At 38.5% G+C, this 23,416-nt stretch overlaps 3 protein-coding genes across 3 annotated transcripts in view; 1 reads left to right on the top strand and 2 right to left on the bottom strand.

Annotated features, from left to right (window-relative positions):
• LOC140244256 (uncharacterized) overlaps window positions 1-2,727 on the top strand; it is a 35,471-nt gene extending 32,744 nt beyond the window's left edge. Inside the window, exon 16 of the mRNA XM_072323894.1 lies at window positions 124-2,727. Within this exon, the coding sequence (XP_072179995.1) occupies window positions 124-298 (175 nt within the window). The 3' untranslated portion in view covers window positions 299-2,727. The remainder of the gene's footprint in view (window positions 1-123) is intronic.
• Window positions 2,728-6,828: 4,101 nt separating this feature from the next.
• LOC140244506 (conserved oligomeric Golgi complex subunit 3-like) overlaps window positions 6,829-23,416 on the bottom strand; it is a 32,633-nt gene continuing 16,045 nt past the window's right edge. Inside the window, exons 17-22 of the mRNA XM_072324135.1 lie at window positions 20,321-20,403; window positions 19,139-19,273; window positions 18,265-18,343; window positions 17,184-17,311; window positions 16,432-16,530; window positions 6,829-7,667 (exon numbers count right to left, since the gene is read on the bottom strand). Coding sequence (XP_072180236.1) covers window positions 7,638-7,667; window positions 16,432-16,530; window positions 17,184-17,311; window positions 18,265-18,343; window positions 19,139-19,273; window positions 20,321-20,403 — 554 coding nt within the window. The 3' untranslated portion in view covers window positions 6,829-7,637. The remainder of the gene's footprint in view (window positions 7,668-16,431; window positions 16,531-17,183; window positions 17,312-18,264; window positions 18,344-19,138; window positions 19,274-20,320; window positions 20,404-23,416) is intronic.
• On the bottom strand, window positions 10,517-11,590 carry LOC140244579 (glucose-dependent insulinotropic receptor-like). Its single transcript, XM_072324204.1, has one exon. It carries the CDS (start codon window positions 11,588-11,590, stop codon window positions 10,517-10,519), a length of 1,074 nt encoding a protein of 357 aa, XP_072180305.1.

The raw sequence follows: 23,416 nt of genomic DNA, 5'->3' as shown, positions 1-23,416 counted from the left end.
AGAGAGAAATAACATATTCCTTAACTGCAGAGTGCCACATGCAGGGCAACGTTTAAAAAATGTGAACAATGTTTGCCAGTGTGAACTCCTCCACATTCTTTTTCTCGCCCTCTTTTCGACCAGCATGGTGATGGACCACATCTTCAACAAGAAGAACTTCTCCAAGTCACCCAAGCTGGACAACCTGCGCCCCTCGCTCCCCCTCCAGAACAGGGTGCGGAGGAACGAACGCCTCAAACAGAAGATCGTCGAGCGCAAGGCTGCCAAGAAGACCGGCGCTGTGGTCACCGTCAATTAAACACCCTCACCACTCCTCTGAAATATGGACAGCACAAGCGCCCTATCTCATTATTTTGCTATCATAATAATTACAGGTGTGAATCGGTACCACCAGCAACATGCCTCTACCTAAGAGGTTCCTACACAACATGCTTGGTCTGTTCACACTGACTAAATCACATGCGATCTTCTTCAGTTACCAAATTTAATCTGTCAGCCTATGTCAACAGATTGCACTGACCACATCAGCCAAAGATTAAAGTGTCTGACCAAAGTGATCATGCCAACAAACGATATGTTATCCAAAAAGTGGGCATTTCATCTTTTTTATGTTTTAAAAAATGCAAATATGTAAAAAGAAGTCAGAAAGACGAGTTCTAGGAGAGAGCAAAGATGTGAAACATCCTATCCTTTGATTTGCACGCTGCGCAACATATCTTCTGGATATAATGGCACTGTTGTCGGTCTGATGAACAAAATATCAGTTCTGTTATTAAATGTGCTATCCATATGCTGTGCATGTAATGCATGATCTGTGACATCATCATCTGTTGTATCGCTGTGAAGTATCCTAATGCAAATAATGTTTTCTTTCAAAGAAAACATAATTAGTCATTTATGATCACTTCCCTCGATCTGCATAGCTAATGCAACCTGAAAAAATGAAACAGAATCTGAAGATAGCCAGAGTGTGAGAAGTTTTACGTAATGGTTTGTACATGTACTTGAGCTCTTTCAATCAAATCAACAGCGTGTTGATATACAATGTCTATAGCTTTTTCAGAACAATGGTCGAGAAAGGGTTAGAGAGTGCCACACAACTGAGAAGATACGAAATAATAATGTTTACTTCACTTTCCAAAGTCCCTCCACAATTTTGCCTGTTCCCTCAGACCGAATTTCGGGTTACACCTTAGGAACAGGCAACGGGTTCGCCTGTTAACTCCTGCATTGACTTATAAAGAGGTCTGCAGCAGAGCCTGCCAGTACTCATTTCATTCAAGCAAACTTGTTTAACATGTCAACGGCATCATTTATTTCATTGTCGATATCAAAGAGATAAAAAGTCTTCCTGCTTGACGTTCCCAAAATAAGTACATTGTACCAGCTCTTGACGTTTTCCTGTGTTGTAACTGGGTGAGATATCGCTGCCACAGGAAATGAAATTTCTACCTTCAATAGATCTTCAAATGAAAACAAGGCTATATTTATACATTTATTTTTAGTATTTTTGTGCAATATGTACAGAATTTCTTTTCATTGTTTTTTTTTTTTTTTTTAGATTTTTCTTTTTCTTGAACAGCAAAATAAACAGGCACTTTATGTGTGACATCTTTGTAATCTGTGACATACCAGATTGACAGAATTGCTGAGCTTGTATTACAAGAATTTTTTTTTTTTTTTTTTATTGCTTAAAGGTGGTATATCCATTTTGCACGTGTCGCAAAATTGTGCATGGTTGAAGAGTAATGTCTCCCAACATGTTTGAAATTTTACAATTGAATTATTATGATTATGATTTTTTTTTTTTTTTTTTTTTTTTTACTTCTTACGCAGGATATGGTGTGTAACAAATGAGTGACGTTTTATATAATTACTGTAGTCAAGTGTAAACTTGCCATCTGATAGCATTTGTATCTCAACATTGAAACAATTTATTCAATATATGTTGGGGTTAAACACAACTTTCCAAATGCTGTATACAAAATCCATAGTTCTGCCAATAATCAAAACGGAATTGCATTGTTTGTACAACACTTTTAGATATCAAATTATAATGATTTACCATATTAGGGCAGAAATTTTGTGTTTGGTCATCGAATTGCATGAATAGTCACGTACGGGTTGTTGGTAGTTGTACAATGTACTGTACTTCATTTGTTCTTGGCTTTTAAAATGACTGCTTTGATGGTGTGATGTCTGTAATGCAAGCGTTTGGAAAGAGATGTTGTACTTCAAAGAGCTATATTTCTTTTATGCATGCAAGGTGCCCTTCCAACAAACTTATCATGCACCTTCGTGAATGCCGAATCCGTCCAATCAACCGCACCATGTTCACCTTGAATATTTACCAAAAACTGTTCATTCTTAATCAATTCCTAGGTTGTATCTAGTCTTTCAAATTGCTATCTTCCATGACATGTTCATATTTGCCAATAACCTCATTTACAATCATATTCCAAAGATGAGAAAACGTTATACATGTTGGCATTGAAGCATGTTCTTTCTTTGATCAGTTTAAAACCTACAGCTTATTTTTGTTGTGGTAAAGAGTCTTTAATGCATTCATTTTTAAGTGTATCCAAGCCGTGCTGTTCGTCTTTAATCCACATTTAGTCACTCCAAAGTTTTTATCACATTGTACAGATTGTGAGATTGTTTAATATTGAATCATATAATGTGTGACCCGAGAAAGAACGAATTAAAGTGACAAACTTTAAAAATCGATGCGCACGTCTCTTATCTCGGTACTTTTCAAGTCATTGCTTCATGTATTTATTCAGTCTTTCTCTCTCAACGACAGCAACAATGACAAAAAATACAAGATATAATGAATTGCTTATTCTCTCCTAGTATCACGAAATAACATAGAGCTCTGCGGGTTCAATCTCACTGACATTGATCATAACGTGCAATATACGCCCAATTATCACAATGATGCACAAACAATATACTGATATACAGTTGTATGCATCTTTAACTCTTTATGTGCCATGGTGTAAACCCCCTGTGTGCCACATTATTCAGAGATAGCATCTTAAGTCATGCTTTGGGAAAACGTTCTGTTTTTCAAATCTATGTAACTTTCATAGATTTTTGTTACCCTGGGCATATAATGAGCAAAGATGTAGAAAAAAGCCAAGCATTGCTTTGATGTGAATTCTTTTGACAAATCTGTGATTGCTTTCTTTCAAATGATCAGTAGCTACATCATTGTAAAGGCATGACTTTTGCACGCAAAACAGTGACAGAAACTTAGAATTTACTTGCAGATCCAGTAGGTCACACTGCTTGATAGTCATTCACCACATAAAATGCAAACTACATGAAACAGAAATGGAATCTCAAGAAACGCTTTTATTGTACTGTGGTATTTGGCGATTTATCGATCGGTTTGGGTGAGTTTGTGCGTTTGAGCAGCATATGCGAAGTTGGCGCACCATCCACTGAGTCGGACTTGCAAATGTGGCACATAAAGAGTTAATAGACAAATTCATAAGGCAGTCGAATGAAACACATGACAGTGTGCCTCCTGTACATCTAATCTAAAACCCAGAAAATAAATCTCGTACTTCAGCTCAACTTTTCATGTTAATGCAGTGCATGGCCGGATCATTTATGACACTTGATTTGGCCAAGCTCGTTAACTTACGGGAGAGATATAGACTCTCTACAAAAGGTTGCATTGTGTCTGTGATGCAACAACATTTTGGTAAGTAGGAAACAAAATTGGAGTCTGCTTTGTTTACTTACAGAGGAGATTTTAATATACATGGTACTCGAGGAGAGAAAAGAAAATACAGCCATTTTGAAAATCTTTGCAAAAGAGGGGGGAAAAAAAACTTACATCACGAGGTGTCGACTTATGAATCGGTAAAGTCAATGGACTTTCATTGGTCCCTACAAACTGAATGTGAGCGAGTATTCTACAATCTGTATTTCCATACAAAATCTTTGTGGACTGAAACACATGTACAAATACAGTGTACATGGCTTTATCCATGGGTCATTGCTCTATAATGTCCTACGTACCCGATGACTCGTTTATCACACATCACTGTGATCTCAGAGAGATTGGTGTAATTGTTGCTAGGCCACAATGCTACAGCTGTCTGCACAGGAGAAAAAAAAAGGAAAATTGTTCACATGATGCATTTAAGATCTAGGAATTTTTATGAATAAGGTTAGGTATGACCTTGTGTATGTTACTTTGTAAATCATCGAGTTAATTCAGTATCAACAGCATTATCAGCAGTAGGCCTATTGACTTGTATGCTTTGAACAATCTTGGACTCGCTTGAACCATACAAACAAATCTTTACTCAGATTTATGCAGCTCTGTAAAAACTCATTGGATTTAAGTTCATGAACTGGATGCTGTTTACAACTACAGTGTACATGTGTGATGCAAAAATACAACCGGGGTATGCTGAACAGAATGTATCATCATAAAGTGGAGTTCTTCAAAAGCGAAATAAGTTGCAATGACTTCAAGCTGGACAACATGGTTACAGTTGTGTCTACATGAAACAAAGATAACAAATAGATAAGAAACTTCAGCACATCATCAACCTCTGCCTCAGATAGGATTTTTACTTTGCTAATTCACATCATAGCTTCGACATCTACGTATTTAGCAGTCTTTTGCAAAGAGGCTACAGCAAATGTAGCAAAGTTAGTTTCAAGGAGTCCAATAACACATGTCTCAACATTATTTCTCTACATCTGTACCGCCATTCTAATCATCCATTACTTGATTTTTTTTTCTAGGTTTGCATCCATATTAAAAGAAATTGCCTGAAAACTGATTTCTTGTCTGCCTTCTGTACTTATCCATTCTGAGTACAGTGTATATCATTTGCCAGGAAGTAGTAGCATTATGAAAAAATAAATGTATGTTCTGGGTACTGAATCCATCAATTTATGGCACACTGATGAACATTATAACTATGGAAAATAAGTCCTCTTAGACATACACAACATGAATGTGATTTCTAATGGGAGAGGATGTAGCACAGAGGAATGGTCCAAAGCCACTATGTAAACTTTCTAAGCCAATCACTTAAATGTAGCTACCACCTATTTAGAGCAGCCACTGAATGCTAACCATCACAGAAAGAAATGAAATGCAGTGTAATTCAAGTACGGCAGCCACTTGTCAACATGGCCATGGACTTGTGAATTTTTGTGACCTTGCAGTAAGATACCATGGTCTTGGTACATTGGAATTTCTTATAATGAGCTACTTGGGACCAGTGAAATTTCCATGTCATACCAGGTATCTCATTATATTAGGGATTCGCTCGAATGCAATCTTCTGAAGAAGAGTGGGCTAAATTTCTACTACAAACGTCCATATTTTCGCAAGAGTGATTTTTCGCACTGAGCGGCTTAAACACATATTGGTGGGTTCTTGAATTCGCGCTGCACGATTGTCAACCCATTCAAAATGTGCAACAAAAAAAAAAATTGTGAAGATATTTTTAATTTGCGCTAGCCAAAAGTAGAGCGAAATGCACAAAAAATCAATGTATCGTGAAAATCTGTGCGTTTACAGTATTTCATCAAATTGACATGGATGACTGATTGCCATGTTGGTCATCAGGTGAACACAAGCACATGTAACACCTTCACAATGACCACTAACCTGTCCACAGTGGTCACTTGTCTACAGTGGTTGATGTCACTTTTCCACTAGCAAGACAGCTATACTGCATTTACATGACATCAAGTTGTGAGCTAACAATGGGTAATCCCCATGTTTACATTGGACAAAAATTAACAAATGATAAAAGCAGGGCTTCACAGGCTGTTCAGGCCAAGGACTCCCCCCCCCCCCCCCCCCGAAAAAAAGAAGTACAAAATAGAAAACAAAACACAATACAAACAAAATACAACAAAAAGGTAAACAGTTGAATAGATGTAACTAAGATATCTATTCTGGGTGTAGACAATTCATCAATATTTCCTTCAAATCTGACAACATAGCTATTACGATACATTGGTATGGGAAGATAGAACACATTTGATTAGAAAATATACAGCAAATATACACTATTACACCAAAAACTGTGAAACTTGGTTTCATCTTAAAATTTTTTGAAAAGAAAAGAAAAATCTCTATACAACCTGTCCTTTGTAACTCTACAAAACAAAATTGCAGTACAAAAATATACACTAGGCATTCTTCTGGATTACAGAAGAAAGAGGAGAAAATACGAGAAATTGATCAGGAATGGTTCTGATTTTATGTTCAGGAGAAATGCTTTATACATGGTATGTGTTTAGTTCCAGTGTCTTCATAATAGATAACAATTATGATTAAAAGTGACAATTGCAGATTGCCAATGTCATTAGTCAAGGTACATTCTTTTCTTGAATAGCTGTTGGTCTACTTATTATACTCTATTGTGTATCTGAATCATATTCATTGTAGAAAAACAAAAACAGGACAGATTTACATCACGTTGAAGACATTTCTATAAATAAACATCTTATATTACACAAACACTTTCATGGCAGACACTTACTACCATGTTGTACATGATTGACCAAAAAAAAAAATGTCAACAACTGAATTCATAGACTATCTATTTCTCCAAAATTTATACACTGAGTAGTGATTATTTCATTACTCTTTATGCCAGTTTTAGATTACATAATCATAACCCCCCTCCAAAAAAAAAATGAAATAAAGGTAAATAAATAATAACAATGAAAAGAAAGGTTTAGAGTCTTATTATTGCTTCTTCAAAGAAATGGGGAAATGTTCAATATTTCATGAAGAAGGAAACTAGGAACAAATATTTTTGTGACAAGTTCGCTAAGCTTGAGAGGAATACAATAATGATTGCTGCAATACCAGGAACATTCTTCCCACTGATCCTAGGGTTCCATCACTACTCTGGCTTCCAAAAAACCTTAAAGTTCCACGAATCCTCAAGGTTCCACAAATCTTCAAGGTTCCACCAATCCTTAACCCGTTGAGAACGAGTCCCAAGTATACTCGGGCAGGTGTCTATGGAAAATGCGTGTTATGGTAGCAAAGTCGGCCCGTCCTTAATGGGTTAATGTTCCTCCAACCCTCAAGGTTCCACCAGCCCTGGGTTCCACAAATCATCAAGGTTCCACCAATACCCCAGGTTCCACCAATCCTGCTGGCACCACTAATCCCCCGGGATCCACCAATTATCCAGATTCTACCAATGCTCAGGTTCCACCTATCCTGTTCCCACGAATCTTTCCAGGTTCCACCAATCTTTCCAGGTTCCACCAATCCTCCAGGTTCCACCTATTCCCCAGGTTCTACCGATCTTCAGGTTCCACTGATCCTCCCGGCTCCACAATTAATCTTTCCGCCTCATCAATCCTCCGGTTCCACCTACAAATGTATCCTCAAGGTTCCACTTTATATCCTCCAGGTTCTACCAATCCCTAGGTTCTAGAACCAATCCTCTTGAGTTCTTTTACCAATCCTGCTGGTTTCCATGGTTCCTCCTACTTCCTCTGGCGCTCATTATTGCAAGATGTCCTCAAACAATATCATTCCAAAGTTGCTCTCCTGCAGGGCGACCCCCGTAGACAGTGACCCTCATGGGTTCAGGGAAAGTATTGCTGGATTCTGTAGGATGAAGTCCTCATGGTGATGCAGCTAGAAGTAGATTAACCTGAAGGACAAATGGAAAGACAATGAGAAACACAAAAATTGATGAGATTTAGAAGAAAAATATTAATACGACACTTTAAAAAGAAAAGCAAGGTTTGGACACAACAGAGGTACTTTACAATATAAAGTTCTGTTTACTGAATTAGTTTTTCGCATTATGCAAACCAGAATTTGACGTAGCTAATTGCCCAACCCTTTCAAATGATCATCAGTTGTCTTGAATAGCTGTAGACAAGTTTTAACAGTATTAGTTTGATGCAATGGCAAACAAAGCCTTAATAAGCTGATCAATCTGCTGTCGTGGAGCCATTCGACAGTCACTCATAGCATTACACAGGTGGTTGCTGGAGCGGGTTTGAGTGTACATTAATTTTTATAGGTATATACAGGGAGGTGTCATAAAAGTAGTGGCAACACTTTATAATCCATGCGAACACATCATGATATTCTGATATTTCTCTATACTTTGAAGAGCGTGCTCAGTGCTGTTCTATGGCCTAGACAAAAATTGGAGATAAAAAATTTCTCATTTCATGAAAGCACAAGCTGTATGTCCATGCATACACTTAGAACCAAATACTAGAATTTGCTTGTAAACAATAATATGAGGTATAAGAAATACTTCAAAGCTATACACATTCAACCTGCATTTCTGTTCTCCTTGTAATGGGGCAATCAAAATAACATAATGTCCTCTGAATAAAAAGTTAACATTTTTCTATGATGTGCACATTTGTACACATTACCAGTAGTTTCTTGTTTTTTTTTAAATCGGGCATATTCAATCTTTCAAATATAGTACTGCACTAAAGTGTGTTAGAGCGTGATTTTCTACTTTTTGCAATTAAAAGTGCAAAACTTTTTATACTGCATTTTGATTCGCTACTCCAATTCACAGCACACACATCGATTGTTGCTAGCACAAAAAGAGAGGGCAACTGCAGCAGGGGAAGTCTCTTCCACTGTGAGAGCACTAGCCATGATTACTCATGCACCTTCTTTTTCTCTTCTTTTCTTTTTTGTCACGGCACCTGCATACCACTTGTGGTCAATGCATAACTTCTTGGAGAAGTTGCACATGACTTGAAAGGAGAGCATCTAATTGTTATTTTGCTCAATCTATAATAACTCCTTGGTATTGTATTGCAAAGTCTTGAAAAAAAAGATTCCCTATTGTTACCTCCGCCAAGGGAGGAGGTTATGTTTTCGTTACCGTTGGTTTGTGTGTGTATTCGTTAGTTAGTTTGTCTGTGTGCAAATTGGGATGAAACTTGCAGGAAAGTTGAGAATGACACAAGTACCAAACGATTAACTTTTGGTAGTGATCCAAGAATTTGGGGGGAATTTATGAAGGATTTTCGATATTTTGGCAGGTAGGGTCAATGAACTTGCGCGTATTTGAGGTTTGTATGCGCGCACTAAAGTGCGTGCTCTAGTTTCTGCTAGGGCGAGGCGCGCCGTGCAGCTGAGGGTTTATGACATACAATTGTAACTAGGCTTCTATAAAGGCTTCTATATTGGGAAATCGGGCGACTTTCAGCACACTATAAACACTTTCAGCATGCTATAAGTACGTAGGCCTATGGGTGGAAATCACTGATATCTCTATGGAAGAACAAGATCAGTGATGGAAATGAGCTGCATGCTTGGCGGAGGTCTGCGCTCTCAGAGTGCTTCTCTAGTTGTTGTTGTTTTTATTGTTGGATATGCACCCTTTCATGAATGGGCCGTCTCAATCGAAAGTTGACAGCCTTTGGTCACTGCCTTTGTGGCATCAGTTCAATTTATGCTAGCTGACACATGGCAGTACAGAAAATGTTCTTCCTGTCATTTCTTTTCTGTTTCACAGAACTCCCTGATATTAAAACATGATTAAACCCCAGTTACATGCTATAAAAGGAAAACAAGGAAACTTTACATTCACTCAAGGGCACAAGAGAATTGTTATGTAGCGACATACAAAACCACTCCAACCTGTGCTGAATACTCCAGAGGCACAACTTCTTCAACGGTATAGAAAAACTGCTGAATTGACATCTTCTACTCAGACTGTGCACACAAAGTTTGGATGATTTATCCAGTTTTCTAGACTACCATTGTATTCCAGCCATTACAAATGAATCTAATTCAACAAAAGAATTCCACAATGAAATCCTGTTCTACCCAGTTTTTCACATACATACTCAATCTGAAGTTAATCCATTTCAATCCTATTACAGACTTCAACTGGTGAAAATCTTTCTACCTTTTATGTGCCTAGCCACTCAGTTTTATAATTACCAAGCTTTTTCATCATTATTCAGTAAACCATCCAATCTTGACCTATTTTACAATGTAGTTGTAAAGTTAGCAAGCCACCAATGTGTGACAATGTGCCTCAGTCCTACAGAAAGGTCATGGTGACATGATGGGCATATGGGGGATTATGTAATTTCTTTTAATTGACAATAATATCTAGACATATGTGCAATGTGAGCCAATAGATGATCAAAGCACTGTAAAGGCTTATGACTTCTACAACGTAAACACATTTCCTACTCCCTTGATCAACTTCCACAACAAGAGCATGCTATGAGTACAGTAGACAAGGCTATCGGCACAATAATAGGGGATCCTACATTCAAACATTCAGATCCTGGCTTGACCAACTGGTTAAAATGGTTAACTGGCAATGCTGGGAGAGTGATTATGGCAGGACCATGTCTAGGAGAAAAGTATTACACACTCAGGAAACTGCCCTACGGAAATTTTATAAAGAGGGTTTTGATATTATCATCATCATCAGACTGACCATTCTCATTCTTGGATTGACACTGAAGTGGCAAACTTCAAGTAGGCAGAATGGACAGATCAGTTATTTGATCCAGATTGGACACCCAGGGATATTGAAATGATCGACATTGGTCTGTTCCGGGTCAGCGAGTGTCTCAGTTTCCGGCCATCCCGGATGAACCAACTGCTGAATATCTTGCGGAACTCACGATTCCAGTAGGCGTACACAAGGGGATTAAACCAGGAATTGCTAATGGCAAGAAGGAAGAGGTAGGTGTGTACAATCAGCCGAATTCTAGCAGTGCCCATGATTAGGTGGGTGAACAGAGTCACAAAAAACGGCGCCCATGTCAGGAAGAAGCAGCCGACGATCAGCGTCAGGGTGATGAGAGCGCGGTGGTGGGAGTGGCGGCGCTGCGACGACTGCACGCTTTCGGCGAGGTCCGCAATCTGATTTGCTTGGTGGAACGACACGCTGAGCATGCTGCCGTACAGGTAGAGAATAATGAGCATGGGAAGGACAAACTGCGTGGCGAAGAGTGTGATGACAAAGCTCTTGGGCAGAACGTTGACAAACCAGCAATGTCTGCACGGAGTGAAGTTATGGATCCGCCAGCCGAAGAGCGGCAGGCAGCCGTAGAGTAGGCTGAAGGACCATATGAGCGCCACCACCACCTTGGCGTAGCCCGTCTGCAACCGTATGCGTGTGCTATACAGGATGGGCCTGGTGACGGCCAAGTAGCGGTCAAACGCAATGCAGATGATGCTGGAAATACTCATGTTGCAGGATGCAATGTACATCATAGTTTCCCACAGACACCACGTGACGGACGTGACTTTCGCGAGATACATCGCCACGTGGAGGAGACACATGAGCCCTACAAAGATATCAGAGACAGCCAGGTTCAGCGTGTAGACGTAGCTGGTGAACTGCAGCACCCGGCTGCGGAAGATGACGACAATGACAACGACGTTAGTGGTGAAGATTAGGATCATGATGACCAGCACGACTCCAGCGACCACGTTAGCCTCCTCGTCAGACACGCAGTGTGGAAACGACAGCGGAGAATGCGTGGAATTGGCGAATGAAGTCACCCCATCTCCGCTGATGGATTCCATATCTGGCGAAAAGTGAGTTGTGACTGCATCCATTGCCACATTCCCCTCACCTTCATGAAACAAGTCCATCATCAGCATATTGCATCTGATTTCCCCTATCAGCACCAGAATTAACACTCCCGACACATTATTTCATAATGCTTTCTCCATTTACAATCCATCTATGACTTGGAAATTTGAAGTTAAAGATGACTTGAGGTTGACCACGAAAACACAATCAACACTTTATTAGTCAAGCCTGCCTCTTTGAGCTGGGCAAGTGCATTTTCTCCTGTTAATCAGTGCCTCTTTTAAAGCAGTTCCTGGCAATCCAGTGAGCTACCATAGTGCTCAGGATTAAAGTAACACAGTCTGACACAGCAAAGGCACATTCCAAGACAAATCCTGATGCCACGCAGGTATCAATCTTCCATAATCCATCTCAGAGTTTTGAGGCAGACAATGACAAAATCTCCCACTCGACACGGATGTGATGTAGAGTTACCGTTTCCATGAGCTTGACACGTGCACATTCATTCCAAGATTTCTCACGTACTTGTGACGTTCTGTCTACAAATCTCCATCCCAATAAAGGGCCAGCGAAAATCATGACTGCAAAATCAAACTTTCAAGGGCTCGTGAGAAGGTGACGGCAGCGTCAATGTCAAAATGAAGCATTCGCCTCCCATGATCTGCATTGTCAAAGTACCAGAATTCCTAAAGAAAAGAAGCTATCCACCACCACCACACATTGATAGGTCTTACAAGTTCCATGGATAGCTCAGAAAAAAAGAAGGGTCGTCCCATAATTGGCATCTGAGATAATGATTGTAACTGGGCTCATCATGTCTTACAGGTGCGATAACGGGTCTAATGAATTAGGCCCACTTCACATTATGAACTTCAGGAGAGTCACATCGATAACTCAGCTGAAAGATTTCATACTCAGGGAGTAGCAAGCACTCTTTTAGCTTCTTGTAATTGTTGAGTCATTCGTCACAATATACTGGGTTTGCTATAATGCCCCTAAATATCAGGCTTTGGGGCCCAAGTTAAGCCAATATTATACCACATTGTCTATTCATTCAGTATATTAAAACAAAAATGCAAATTGTCACGTCAAGTAGCAATATTCTGGGAAGGGGGATCAGGAGATCTAAATTCTGATGCTTCTCTGTGACTTTGGCAAACAAAAGTATGTCCTCATGGAACAAAAATTTTGATCTCTTTGCTTCACTAGTCTTCATTTTCTCCTTTGCTGAATTTATTATTTACTTATCTACTTTTATAATGTCTACTATGTATTCAAAGAACTCAGAGACAATTACATACCCCTTGTGATGATCCAAATACAGCTACAGTATTGTACTTCTGAGTCTAATGGCATTGAAATGTCAAATTAAAGAGCAAACATATAAAGAAACTGTATCTACACATTCTGCAAACAATTTCCAGGGTCAAATAACTATGTTCCATTTCAAAATATATACAGAATAGAAATCTCATAATTGTTAATGGAAAAGGGCACTACTTTCACAAATCTATCCACATATACACCAATAAAACCCCAAATCATGTATTAATCAGAACAAGTATCATTTCCTAGTTTAAAGCCGACACATAACTACGGAACACCAGCCAAACTTTCAGTCCATGTACACATGCAACGAGGTCAAAATCTTCTTGTAATTATGACCCTTTTTTTCCTCACTCTGAAAGAAGTTATTAAGCCAGGATTAAGTTTCAAATTTGAACTACCCCTGGCCAGTCCATTATCTCTCTCACAGGGAGCCGGTCACTTTTACGACTTACATCGTCCACTTCAAATATCTAGCATTCCAAGACAGATACTGAAGGACCACGATATAATTAATCAACGTGTCTCCCTCCTTCACTGAAAAAAGGGGACAAAAAAAAAGAAATGAAGGTCGTTGGTGGCAAAGAAAGGTCGTAAATGCTCCACGACAACCCTGCCCTTGTTTATGACCTAATTTCTCAGAAGATGACTTCACTGGGTCCTGATTAATGATTAACAGCTCAAGAATAAACGGAGGATTTATTTTTAGCATCCTGCTCAGACTTGGGTACCTTCTTCACACCTGGGTGAGACATGAGCTTTCTCTCATACTGACTCAATCCATTCTGGGTTTGGGTTTTTCTTTTCTCTTTCCCCTAACGCTGCTTTGTTTGCCAACAGAGAACCAAAGTGACGATGGCACAGTCTTTTGTTATAGCTTGGGTTGGAACATGATTGGAACCAGGTGCTAGCATGGTTTAATTGCAACAATAATGTTCAAAGACTGAGCAAGGTGAAGTTGTGTCAAACCGGTTTCCATGGCAATGAATGGCTATGACATGAGCTATCATGACTCTAGTGGCATGCATGCTGGAGTGCTTTTTTTCACCAATTGGCGCAGATGTCTGGAAACTAATTGTCAGTGAAAAGAGATTACCTTATCCCCCTTAATCCCTCATTATGTCACAGTGGCCTTCCTGTAGACACATTGCTATACCTGAGTGGGCTTTCTAAATCTACAGCATGTAAATCAAGTTTGGAGGAATTATTGAATGCTGAAAAAGCTTGGCAAGTTAACCTGATTAGTGCCTCGGCACACACAGGGTTAAACATTTCTGAGAAACACAACATCGAAATGTCATTGATACCATGTACAAAGAATTTGGTTAAGAATCAATGGGAGGATGATGACCACTGTACATCCAGAGGAATAGCATTCCTTTTTGCCCTCTATCATCAGTTAGTGTAACTTGAATCATATGTGACCAATCGCCATGTCCCCTTGATCGAGTTGTGGACATGTAATCACACTCCCCCCCCCCAAAAAAAAAAAGGGAGAAAAGAGCAAAGAAAACAAGTCAAAATATTGTGATTTGGTTGCAAAATATTGAATCTGACACATTTGTGAAAAGAATGACCTGACTTTCTGACACAATTTTGAATTATAAAAATGTTTTTGCAATTAGAACCTATAAACCTTTTACGAAATAGGCACCTAGGGTACTGTCGGTGTTTGAATTTAGCATAAATAATTGCACATTAATGCACAAAATCCTGCCGGCCCAAATGCACATAAGCCTCACTGCCAATTTCTCATAACTCTGTTTGACTTGATTAGTGGCTTTCTTGTATCGTTTCTGCAGTACAGTGAGACAAATTTATACACAACTGGAAAGAGTCTGGAAAATTACAGAATGCCTTAGTCACCTCTTCCAGCTTTCCTGGTGATGGGCAGTATATTCTGTAACAAGCGCATAAAAGCATGTGTATGTATGCAATTCAAATGTGCAACACAGTTTTCCTACAATTACATCGAACGTTGGATAGCAGCAAAGATGCATGCAGTGTTTTTAATCACAAACCATTATGACCTTTTCACCCATCGGCAACTGTTTGGTAGCCAACACGGGCAAAGGGGAACAAATTTGATCTCACTTGCATCAAACACAACCCCTCTCTGCAGAAACCCTTGCAGCACATGACTACACATGTGCACACAACCAGCATGCCATAAAATACCCCCACAAGGTCGCCAGTCACACTGCACAGAGTGTACAGCACTGTTACATAGACTACGTAGCTATTCTATTTAATGACACTACTAAACTGCTGCTACCCTATGTATGTCTCTGATGAGTCTCTCCAAAAATACATACCAGGGCCCTGTTTCACAAAGCTGTTCGTAAAGTTACGAACGACTTAAGAACGACTGGTGATCAGTTCTGATGTGCTATACTTATCAGAATTTCAATAATTCAGCACAAGAACTGATCACCAGTCGTTTGTAAGTCATTCGTAACTTTACGAACAGCTTTATGAAACACCCCCCTCATGTGCTTCATGTATAAACTGCTCTGCTCATTTTTGCCCATTAATCTCCCTTTTCACTATCATTCATCATCATCATCATCATCATCATCACCTCCTCTCATTTATGGGGAAGGGACAAATATTCAAATATGAGAACCCCAGAAATGAACATAGAAACCAATGATAGTAATATCACCTACTATACATTTTATATCAAGACAGCTGTGATGGGTTTATTACTGCTCTCAAGTTCCCGGTCTTTTTCAGCAATCAGCCTGCGCTCATCACTCAGAATCATCAATGACGACTCTTCTGTCAAATTTTCTGTTGGCAATTGATACGAGCATCCCCATGAAAGTCTAAAAGAAGTCTTCTAGACAGAGATCTAGAATGCCATCATCAAACAACAGCCATACATCATTAAGTACTTTCTCTGCTTATGTGCAAAGCTCACTCAGTTTTGTTCAGTGTTTTTTTTTTCCTCCGTCAATGACAAACAAGGCAGCACATCAACACACAAAAGTAAAGAAACATCTCACAATATATACATGTATACATGATTACAGAACCTGATGCTAACAACTGAACTCTTCCTTTAACTTATATGATATGGGTGAACTTTGCAAGATGCGCTCTTACAGCCTGCATATGATATAAACGCTGTTTCATGTATGACGCTACTGTCAATGTTCTTGTTGAGGAAATGCCCATGATTTAGAAGGGGGGGGGTGTATTCTGGGATATGTGCACACTTCAAAAGCTCTAACAAAGCACAAGACACCAATATAAATACATGTATGCTCATACATGTATAAGCAAGAGACTAAACTCCTTTGGGCACTAAACTGTCTGATGTGTATGTTTAGGGGTGGGTTTTTATTTTCAAAATAAAGTGTTTGACCACAGGGAAAGATATTTCATGAGAAACCACTGACTGGACAGGTTGCTTTTTAAACACAACAACAAGCAATCCGAATGCATTCAAAGGACATTACACAGACACAATAGTTCAAATGCATCTCACATGTCTGTGTGGCAACATGAGAATGGTACCCTTTCTTCAACTAACCTGTTCCTTTGTTGGACATGCTATGATCTGCCTGTCTTCCTCTGAGTAGTTGTTATTTACCAGCTCCTCCACCTGCTGATATGCCTGCTGCACTCCAGTCTGTTGTTGGAAGACCACAATTTTTTTTTCATATAATCACCAAATTTTCATTTAGCATTCACGCCTGGTTTATCATCCATGACTCACTTATTCATCCAATCAATTCAAATAATCCCAATAGTGGGAGGGGACAAATGTTTGAATGCTTTATGCAAGACCTTATTTTTAATTTTGTGGCAAGTAATATTAATTTACCATACCTTAACAACAATTATTTGATACCTTCTTTTTAGTTGTTGTTGTTCATCCAGTGCAGACATGGCAGTATTGATTGTAATCTCAGACAAAAGTTTTGTATACTTGCTAGTATAACTGAAAGAGATAATTTCGATTTTTGATTTGTTTTTGTTTTTGTTTTTGTTTTTGTTCTGTCAGTGTGACAAAGAGTGAGCTTAAGGCTGGATATGCAGCACCATGGTACAGTGCATTCCTATTATTATGAACATGGCTATAAATGAAATTCTCCTTACAACAGAGTGAAAATTCAGGTCCCAAAATTATCATCTATTTTTATATCTTATGTACTTTACCGTTGTATAGATATAGCAACATTTTGGTATAATGAAAGAATACTGCTGGCTCAGAGGACTTCTTTGTAACGGGAGTTGCCTGTATTAAAACAAAACCGGGGCATGGCAGATGCGGATGTTTACCTTGATGGGCCGGAAGAGAATGTATTCGGTGTCCTTGTTGGCAAGGTAGAGGGCCATGCTCTGAAAGACTTTGGGAAGCTGGCTCTTGATCTGCTTGTATGAAGCTCCGACCACTTCGTGGACACGCTCTGCAGAGACGGACATTTTAGATTTGGATTGTTCTGATAAGTTTTCCTCCCTAAAGTTCATGCTTCTTGATCCAGATGCCTCAAACATACATTTTCTTATCTTTAATAATTTACATCATCCACAAAATCGATTCATGAAGGATGGAAGGACAGACAGCAGAACAGACAGACAACCAAAACAAAATAAAGGCTCCAGCGACACTTCATGGTAGAGGCATAAAAACTGTTTCATCACATACACTATACGTGTGCGTTTGTTAACAGACACTTAAAAATAATCTGGTTCTTTTTTTTTCCTGATGAGACTACAAGGTGTCCCAACAAGAGAAGCTGGTTATAAACACCATGAGCCAATACAATAAACTATTTCCTTTCAAGGTTGAATCAGATCCTTGAGTGCATTTGCAAAAGCTCCAAGTCATACAATGACAATATGAATACAACAATAACATTAAAACAGCATTTCTATACATATTTTATTTGTTCATTATATAACACATGTTAAAGGACCAACACCTACTAGCACCTGTGCTATCTCTTGGTTCTTTTAGCAACCTCATTATGTACATTATTACCATCGAATGTATGTTTAATAAGCTCTTTTTTTTTTTTTGATAAATAGTTCTAGATTACTTAATCATTTATCCATTATATATTTGATATGTTTTTAGATTGTTTAGACAGTTATGTGTGCTATGTATTAATGTTGATGTTAACACAAAAGTGTAGTGTTAAATAACCATTATGTATTCAAACTTTCTTGTACATATGTTGTTGTTACAAATAAACTCAAACTCAAACTCAAACAATAATGACACAAATCCTGTTTCCTGATTGGCTGTTGCTATGAGAAGTTGCTACTCTAGCAATAGTTGCTGTCCCAACATATTTTATGAATTGGGACACAGATCACTGTATCATCCTCCAAGTAAAGACTTCATCCTCTGACATACCTGGGCTAGCAAAAGGCTGTGACCTCAAAGTGACCTTTGTTCCTCCTTCTTCTTGGTTGAGATCAACAATGACTTGAGCCTGACATAAAGAACAGTCGGGGAAACTAGGGGTAAGTTTTTTTTCGCGACAACACTTGACGGATACTCAAAAGGTCGCTGAATTGAAATATTTTTTTTTCATGCAGCCTTGATTAATTGTCCCTTTATAGACTTGATATTTTGAATTGCGTGTCAGTAGCTTAACTGAGTTGGTAGTAAAAATAACATCACAAGAAACAATCACTTTCTTTCTTATGTTATTTGTCAATATTTCTTGAAACTGATTGCCTTTTGAATTAGAAAAGCACTCAGAGAGTGCAGACTTGCTGAAATGGACCTTTTTCCCAATGAGAAAGAAGCCTTCTTAGAGTCTCTACCTTAGCTTCCTGCTGTGCTCTTGGGCGCGTACTCAGTGCGCATATGGGCACCTCCAATTCCCTTGTTTGTTGACCTATTTGCCACTGATAAACAACTCTTCGCAAAATTCAAACAAATTCCTGGATCCAAATGGTTATCCATATCACTAACAAAATGTAATCATCTGTTCCCTGTGTCATTGACAACTTTTCTTGTAAGTTTCATCCAAATTCGTTGCAACTTTTTGAGCTATTCTGTAAACAGTCAAACAGACAGACAAACAAACCAATGCTGATAAAAACATATCCTCCTTGGCAGAGGTATTAAACACTGTTACTGTCAGAAACTAATTCAGATAATCTTATTCTGGCTTATTTTGTCCCAAACTACCGTTACTTCTTTTCAACACAGAGGTTGTAGATGCTGAATATGAGAATGGACGCAAAACTCGCATTGAAATCCGAGCGTGAAATCTCACCTTCTTTAGGAATGCCTGGAGCTCGGAAGCGAGCGAGTCGGTGACGTGTCGGATGAACACCTCACATGTGCACTTCAGCTGGTTATCAACATCCTTCTTGGAGTCCACGTAGTGCTCTGTGACCTGCGGTGCTCCCTAGAGAAGTAAAATACAACAATATAAGAGAAATCATAGTAAATGATTCTATTCAATTCAAGTCAATTTGAAATTTATTTCATTTTTGAGCAGAACACAAATCAACAAAGTATTCAAATGAGCGAAATCGATTGTCTATCATTATTCTTCTAAAACAAATACGCTTGCAATACAAACAAAAGTTACCAATAAGTTTCAAACATATACAGTGAAAAATGGAGGGACCCACTAAAAAAAAAGATGCTTGTGATATGCAGGTCCCTAAAAAATATATTAAGACTAAACAAGAAAATAATAAATCCAAATAAATGGATGAAGAATCAAATTACATAGATTTAGCCTACACTTCAGGAAGACAAATTTGGGAGATGATACAGTGACAATATAATAAAATGTGACACAAACAGAGATGGGAAAATACGGAAGACACAGGGAAGAGATAGAGGAGAGGACAACATTTAAGACAATGCCTACAGAGAGGGAAGTAAGAAGATTTAGAGAGGGATTATACTGATATTTGAAACATGTCGTGCTACAGCTGTATATCTTCTCAAAGTGGTATGATACATGTACATATGCAATGGTTCAACGGATATACGTCCTGGGAGAAAACTTTCTTTGCTACTTACACATTGAATCAAAGGCACTGTTTGACAATTTTTTCCAGTTTACAAAAAAAAAAAAAAATCAAACATGAATTGTCTGACATTCTAGCAGGGTCTCTGATATCATGTAAAAATGAAGCTATGAAGTAGAAAATTGCGGTTAAAATAATTGTTGTGAATGTCTACAAGTGAACTGTTACAAACTGTCCAAAAAAAAAAAAAAATCAATATCTTGTGGTTGGAAAACCGTAATAGAATATTGATGCAAACAATGACCACAACATTCCAGCCATTATCGTTCAGTATCCAACAATCCATTAAGTGCATTAGCATATCCACTTCTAAGACTGCACAAAAGGAATCATGGGAAAATGACCTTGCAGTTACTAAAGAATAACTATTCTGAACTTGGTAGTGATAATCAAGGCAACGGGACCTTTACCTCAAAGAGGAACTCCAGGAATGCATTATTACTGCTGAGCGTGAAAAGGCTCCGCCGCTTCTTGAGAAGTCCAAATGCAGCCACTGAAAAACAAAAACAACAAAAGGAAGACAATCATTCTTTCACTTGTTCGAGTGCATTTCATGGAACTGGCATTGCACGACGAGGAAACACACATGAGAAGGTATGTGTATTCTGATGGAATAGAATTCGGGCTACATAGAGTATACTATTTGTAGCTTCTTTGGGGTGTCAGTTTGTTTAATACCAAAGTGAGTACCATGGTATCGTGGACCGGGCTCTGGATTTGGAAACAGAAGGTCTGGGGTTCAAATCCTGCCAGTAGTGTTCGTCCTTGGACAATTTTAGATGTGTTTTGCCAGACATGTCCCTTGTGACCCAGGTGTAACATTAATGGATACCTGGTAATGCTGGGGGTAATAATAATGGCAAGGTTCTCTGGAAGAGGAGTGAGAACACTAAAGAGGCTACCCTGGTTATATAAGACCATATTATCAATATTATTACTGCTGTCCAAAGTCGGGACAAGTCTTTTGAAATTGAAAGTCTGAGGTGTATATCCCTATGTTAGTGCAAACACACTCTTGTTGGAACTGTCACAGGTACACAGGTGGGTGGTACTGTATTAGAGCACAATTCTAAATCATGTTGAAGTTGGTATTCCTAAGTAAAGTCAGATGAACAGAAATGGCAAAAGTTTCATCAAAATCAGACCTATTATCATTATTCCTTTAATGACATGCTACATTTTAGATTGTGTGTAGTTGAAGTGTGTTTTTTTAAGCATTCCTCAGACACAGGAAAAGATAATTACATGATCACAGACAGATAAAAAGAAGAAAAATCCCTTCAAAGTAGCAAAATACGATGTATTCCTCATTTCACATTTTCGTAAGTAAGAGGGCATCTTCGTTACAAATGATAAGTCATTGAACTTGGCATTTTTGGCCCTGAGAAAACAGAAGACAAAAAAGTAATATATATTGTGGGGGGGGGGGGGGTTGTGACAAAATGCTTTGATGAGGTGATCAGCATACCCTACATGGATGCATGTCCAAGAACACTGTACATGCTCAAAGAAGACTGTACAGGTGTCTCTTATGTCTCTTGCCATGTATTCTTCCTCTTGCTCTCTCCATATCTATCTATTTATTATCTATCTCTATAAGAATTTATCTATTCATCTGTCCATCCATCTATTTATCCATCTATTTATCCATCTATCCATCTATTCATCTATTTATCCATTCATCTAACTATCCATCCATCTATTTATCCATCTATTTATCCATCTATTTGTCCATCTATCCATCTATTTATCCATTCATCTAACTATCCATCCATCCATCTATTTAGCTATCTTTTTATTCATCTATCTACTTCTCAAAGACAAAACAGGGAATTACTTGCAGGCTGTATACAAAACCTTGAAACTCCCTCAGCAACTACACCTCCCCACTCCCCTCCCCCGCTTCCTATCCAAATCCTTAAAACGAGGAGTTCAACCTGCCTCACATCGTATAGCCAAATTATACCGTCTGAAACCTTGTAGGAGAGATAAATAATTAAAAGATCATAGTGCAAGAAAATATATATCCGATTCAAACTTGAAGCTCCATCTCAGAATATCCCTGACTCCACATGATAATGTACATATTGTACCATTGCTTCAAATAGAAGAGGCAACAGCAACAACAACAACAAAAACAACAACAACAACAACAATTATAACAACACCAACAAATGACGGGCACTTCGCACATGTCAGGGATTTTTGAATTGGTAATATCATGCATTATTTTCCAAAACCTTCAATAACATTGAATCCAGCTGATAATGTGGAATGTGTGAAAGTACACAGTGGCTACTGTGCAGCAACATAAGTGTGTGTGTGTGTGTGTGTTTAATCAAACATGTGCTGTACGTGATTCTGTTTTACAATTTTTTAAAAACTTTTGAACCAGTTTCATTGTGAGGCCGACATTCAGACATTCACCACCACCTTTGGTATGATGCATCCAGTCTTGTTGGGAAAAGGAATAGCCAGAGGCATGATGGGAAATGAAGGGATTGCAGACTTGGAAATTATAATGTGCTTTGAATACAGCTGTCAGCAATCAAAATAACATAGGTAAATGAGAAATGATTATTAACAGGGACGGATGTGAGTTCTATATGTTTGCACAAGTGAGCAGAACCTTTAATAGAAACATATCCTTATCATGTTCCAATAGTTAGGTACTGGGTGAATGTACCATCCCTGATGAATAGGCCTACAGTGTGATCACCAGAATGGATACTGTTAAACACGATATTTTATGCGGCATGAAATTTTCGCGAATTAGAGCCGACAGCCTTTGGCGCGGCATGAAATTTTCACAAGTTACCTCTAACATTCAATGCATATAGTGTAGAAAAGAACTTTCGCGTGCATTTTAATTTTGTGAATCTTGGGTCTCACGAAATTCGCAAAATTAAAATGCATGTGAACATTCTTCGTTTTACAGTATATGGAATGTGCAAAAAACCTGACAGCTACATACAACCATCTTATGTGAACAACCATTTCAAGCTACCCTGTTCCCCACCCCAACACTACCAAAACTTTCATGAACTTTTGATTTGATACTCGCACAGTGTATGCTTGGGTCAGCGTTTACTTTAAGGCCAAAGTAGCACACTGTTGGTGATAACTCAGAGGCCAAGTAAGAAGTTCTGGTTGAAGTTTGTTGTACAGAGGGAAATTTGTTTCTACAGGGTAAGGTATACAGTACATGGGTAAATTCCACAAATTATATTTGCATGACCTGCATAAATCCATTAAATGTAAAAAAAAAAAAATCACACATCTAGTACACTTCTAGAAACTACCATCACTCATGCCAATTCACAGAAAATTATGTGGGAGATTTTGTTCTTACAGCTCATTTCATCCTACACACAATTTATACCAGCGTTTAAATAACTTTTATTTCAGAGTGTTTGTTTGTGTGTTTGTTTTTTGTGCTAAGTGTTTCATGATTTGATCAAAATAAATTGACTGTTTTACGTCCTACACGTACACTGGCGAGGTTT

Source organism: Diadema setosum, chromosome 21 (genome assembly GCF_964275005.1).
Source record: "Diadema setosum chromosome 21, eeDiaSeto1, whole genome shotgun sequence".
In the NCBI taxonomy this organism is placed as follows: domain Eukaryota; kingdom Metazoa; phylum Echinodermata; class Echinoidea; order Diadematoida; family Diadematidae; genus Diadema; species Diadema setosum.
This window is presented reverse-complemented; position numbering and strand designations above follow the sequence as displayed.

What these genes read in the sequence shown, in the direction of transcription:
- LOC140244579 (XM_072324204.1), bottom strand. Translation starts at nt 11,590, where the DNA reads ATGGATGCAGTCACAACTCACTTTTCGCCAGATATGGAATCCATCAGC.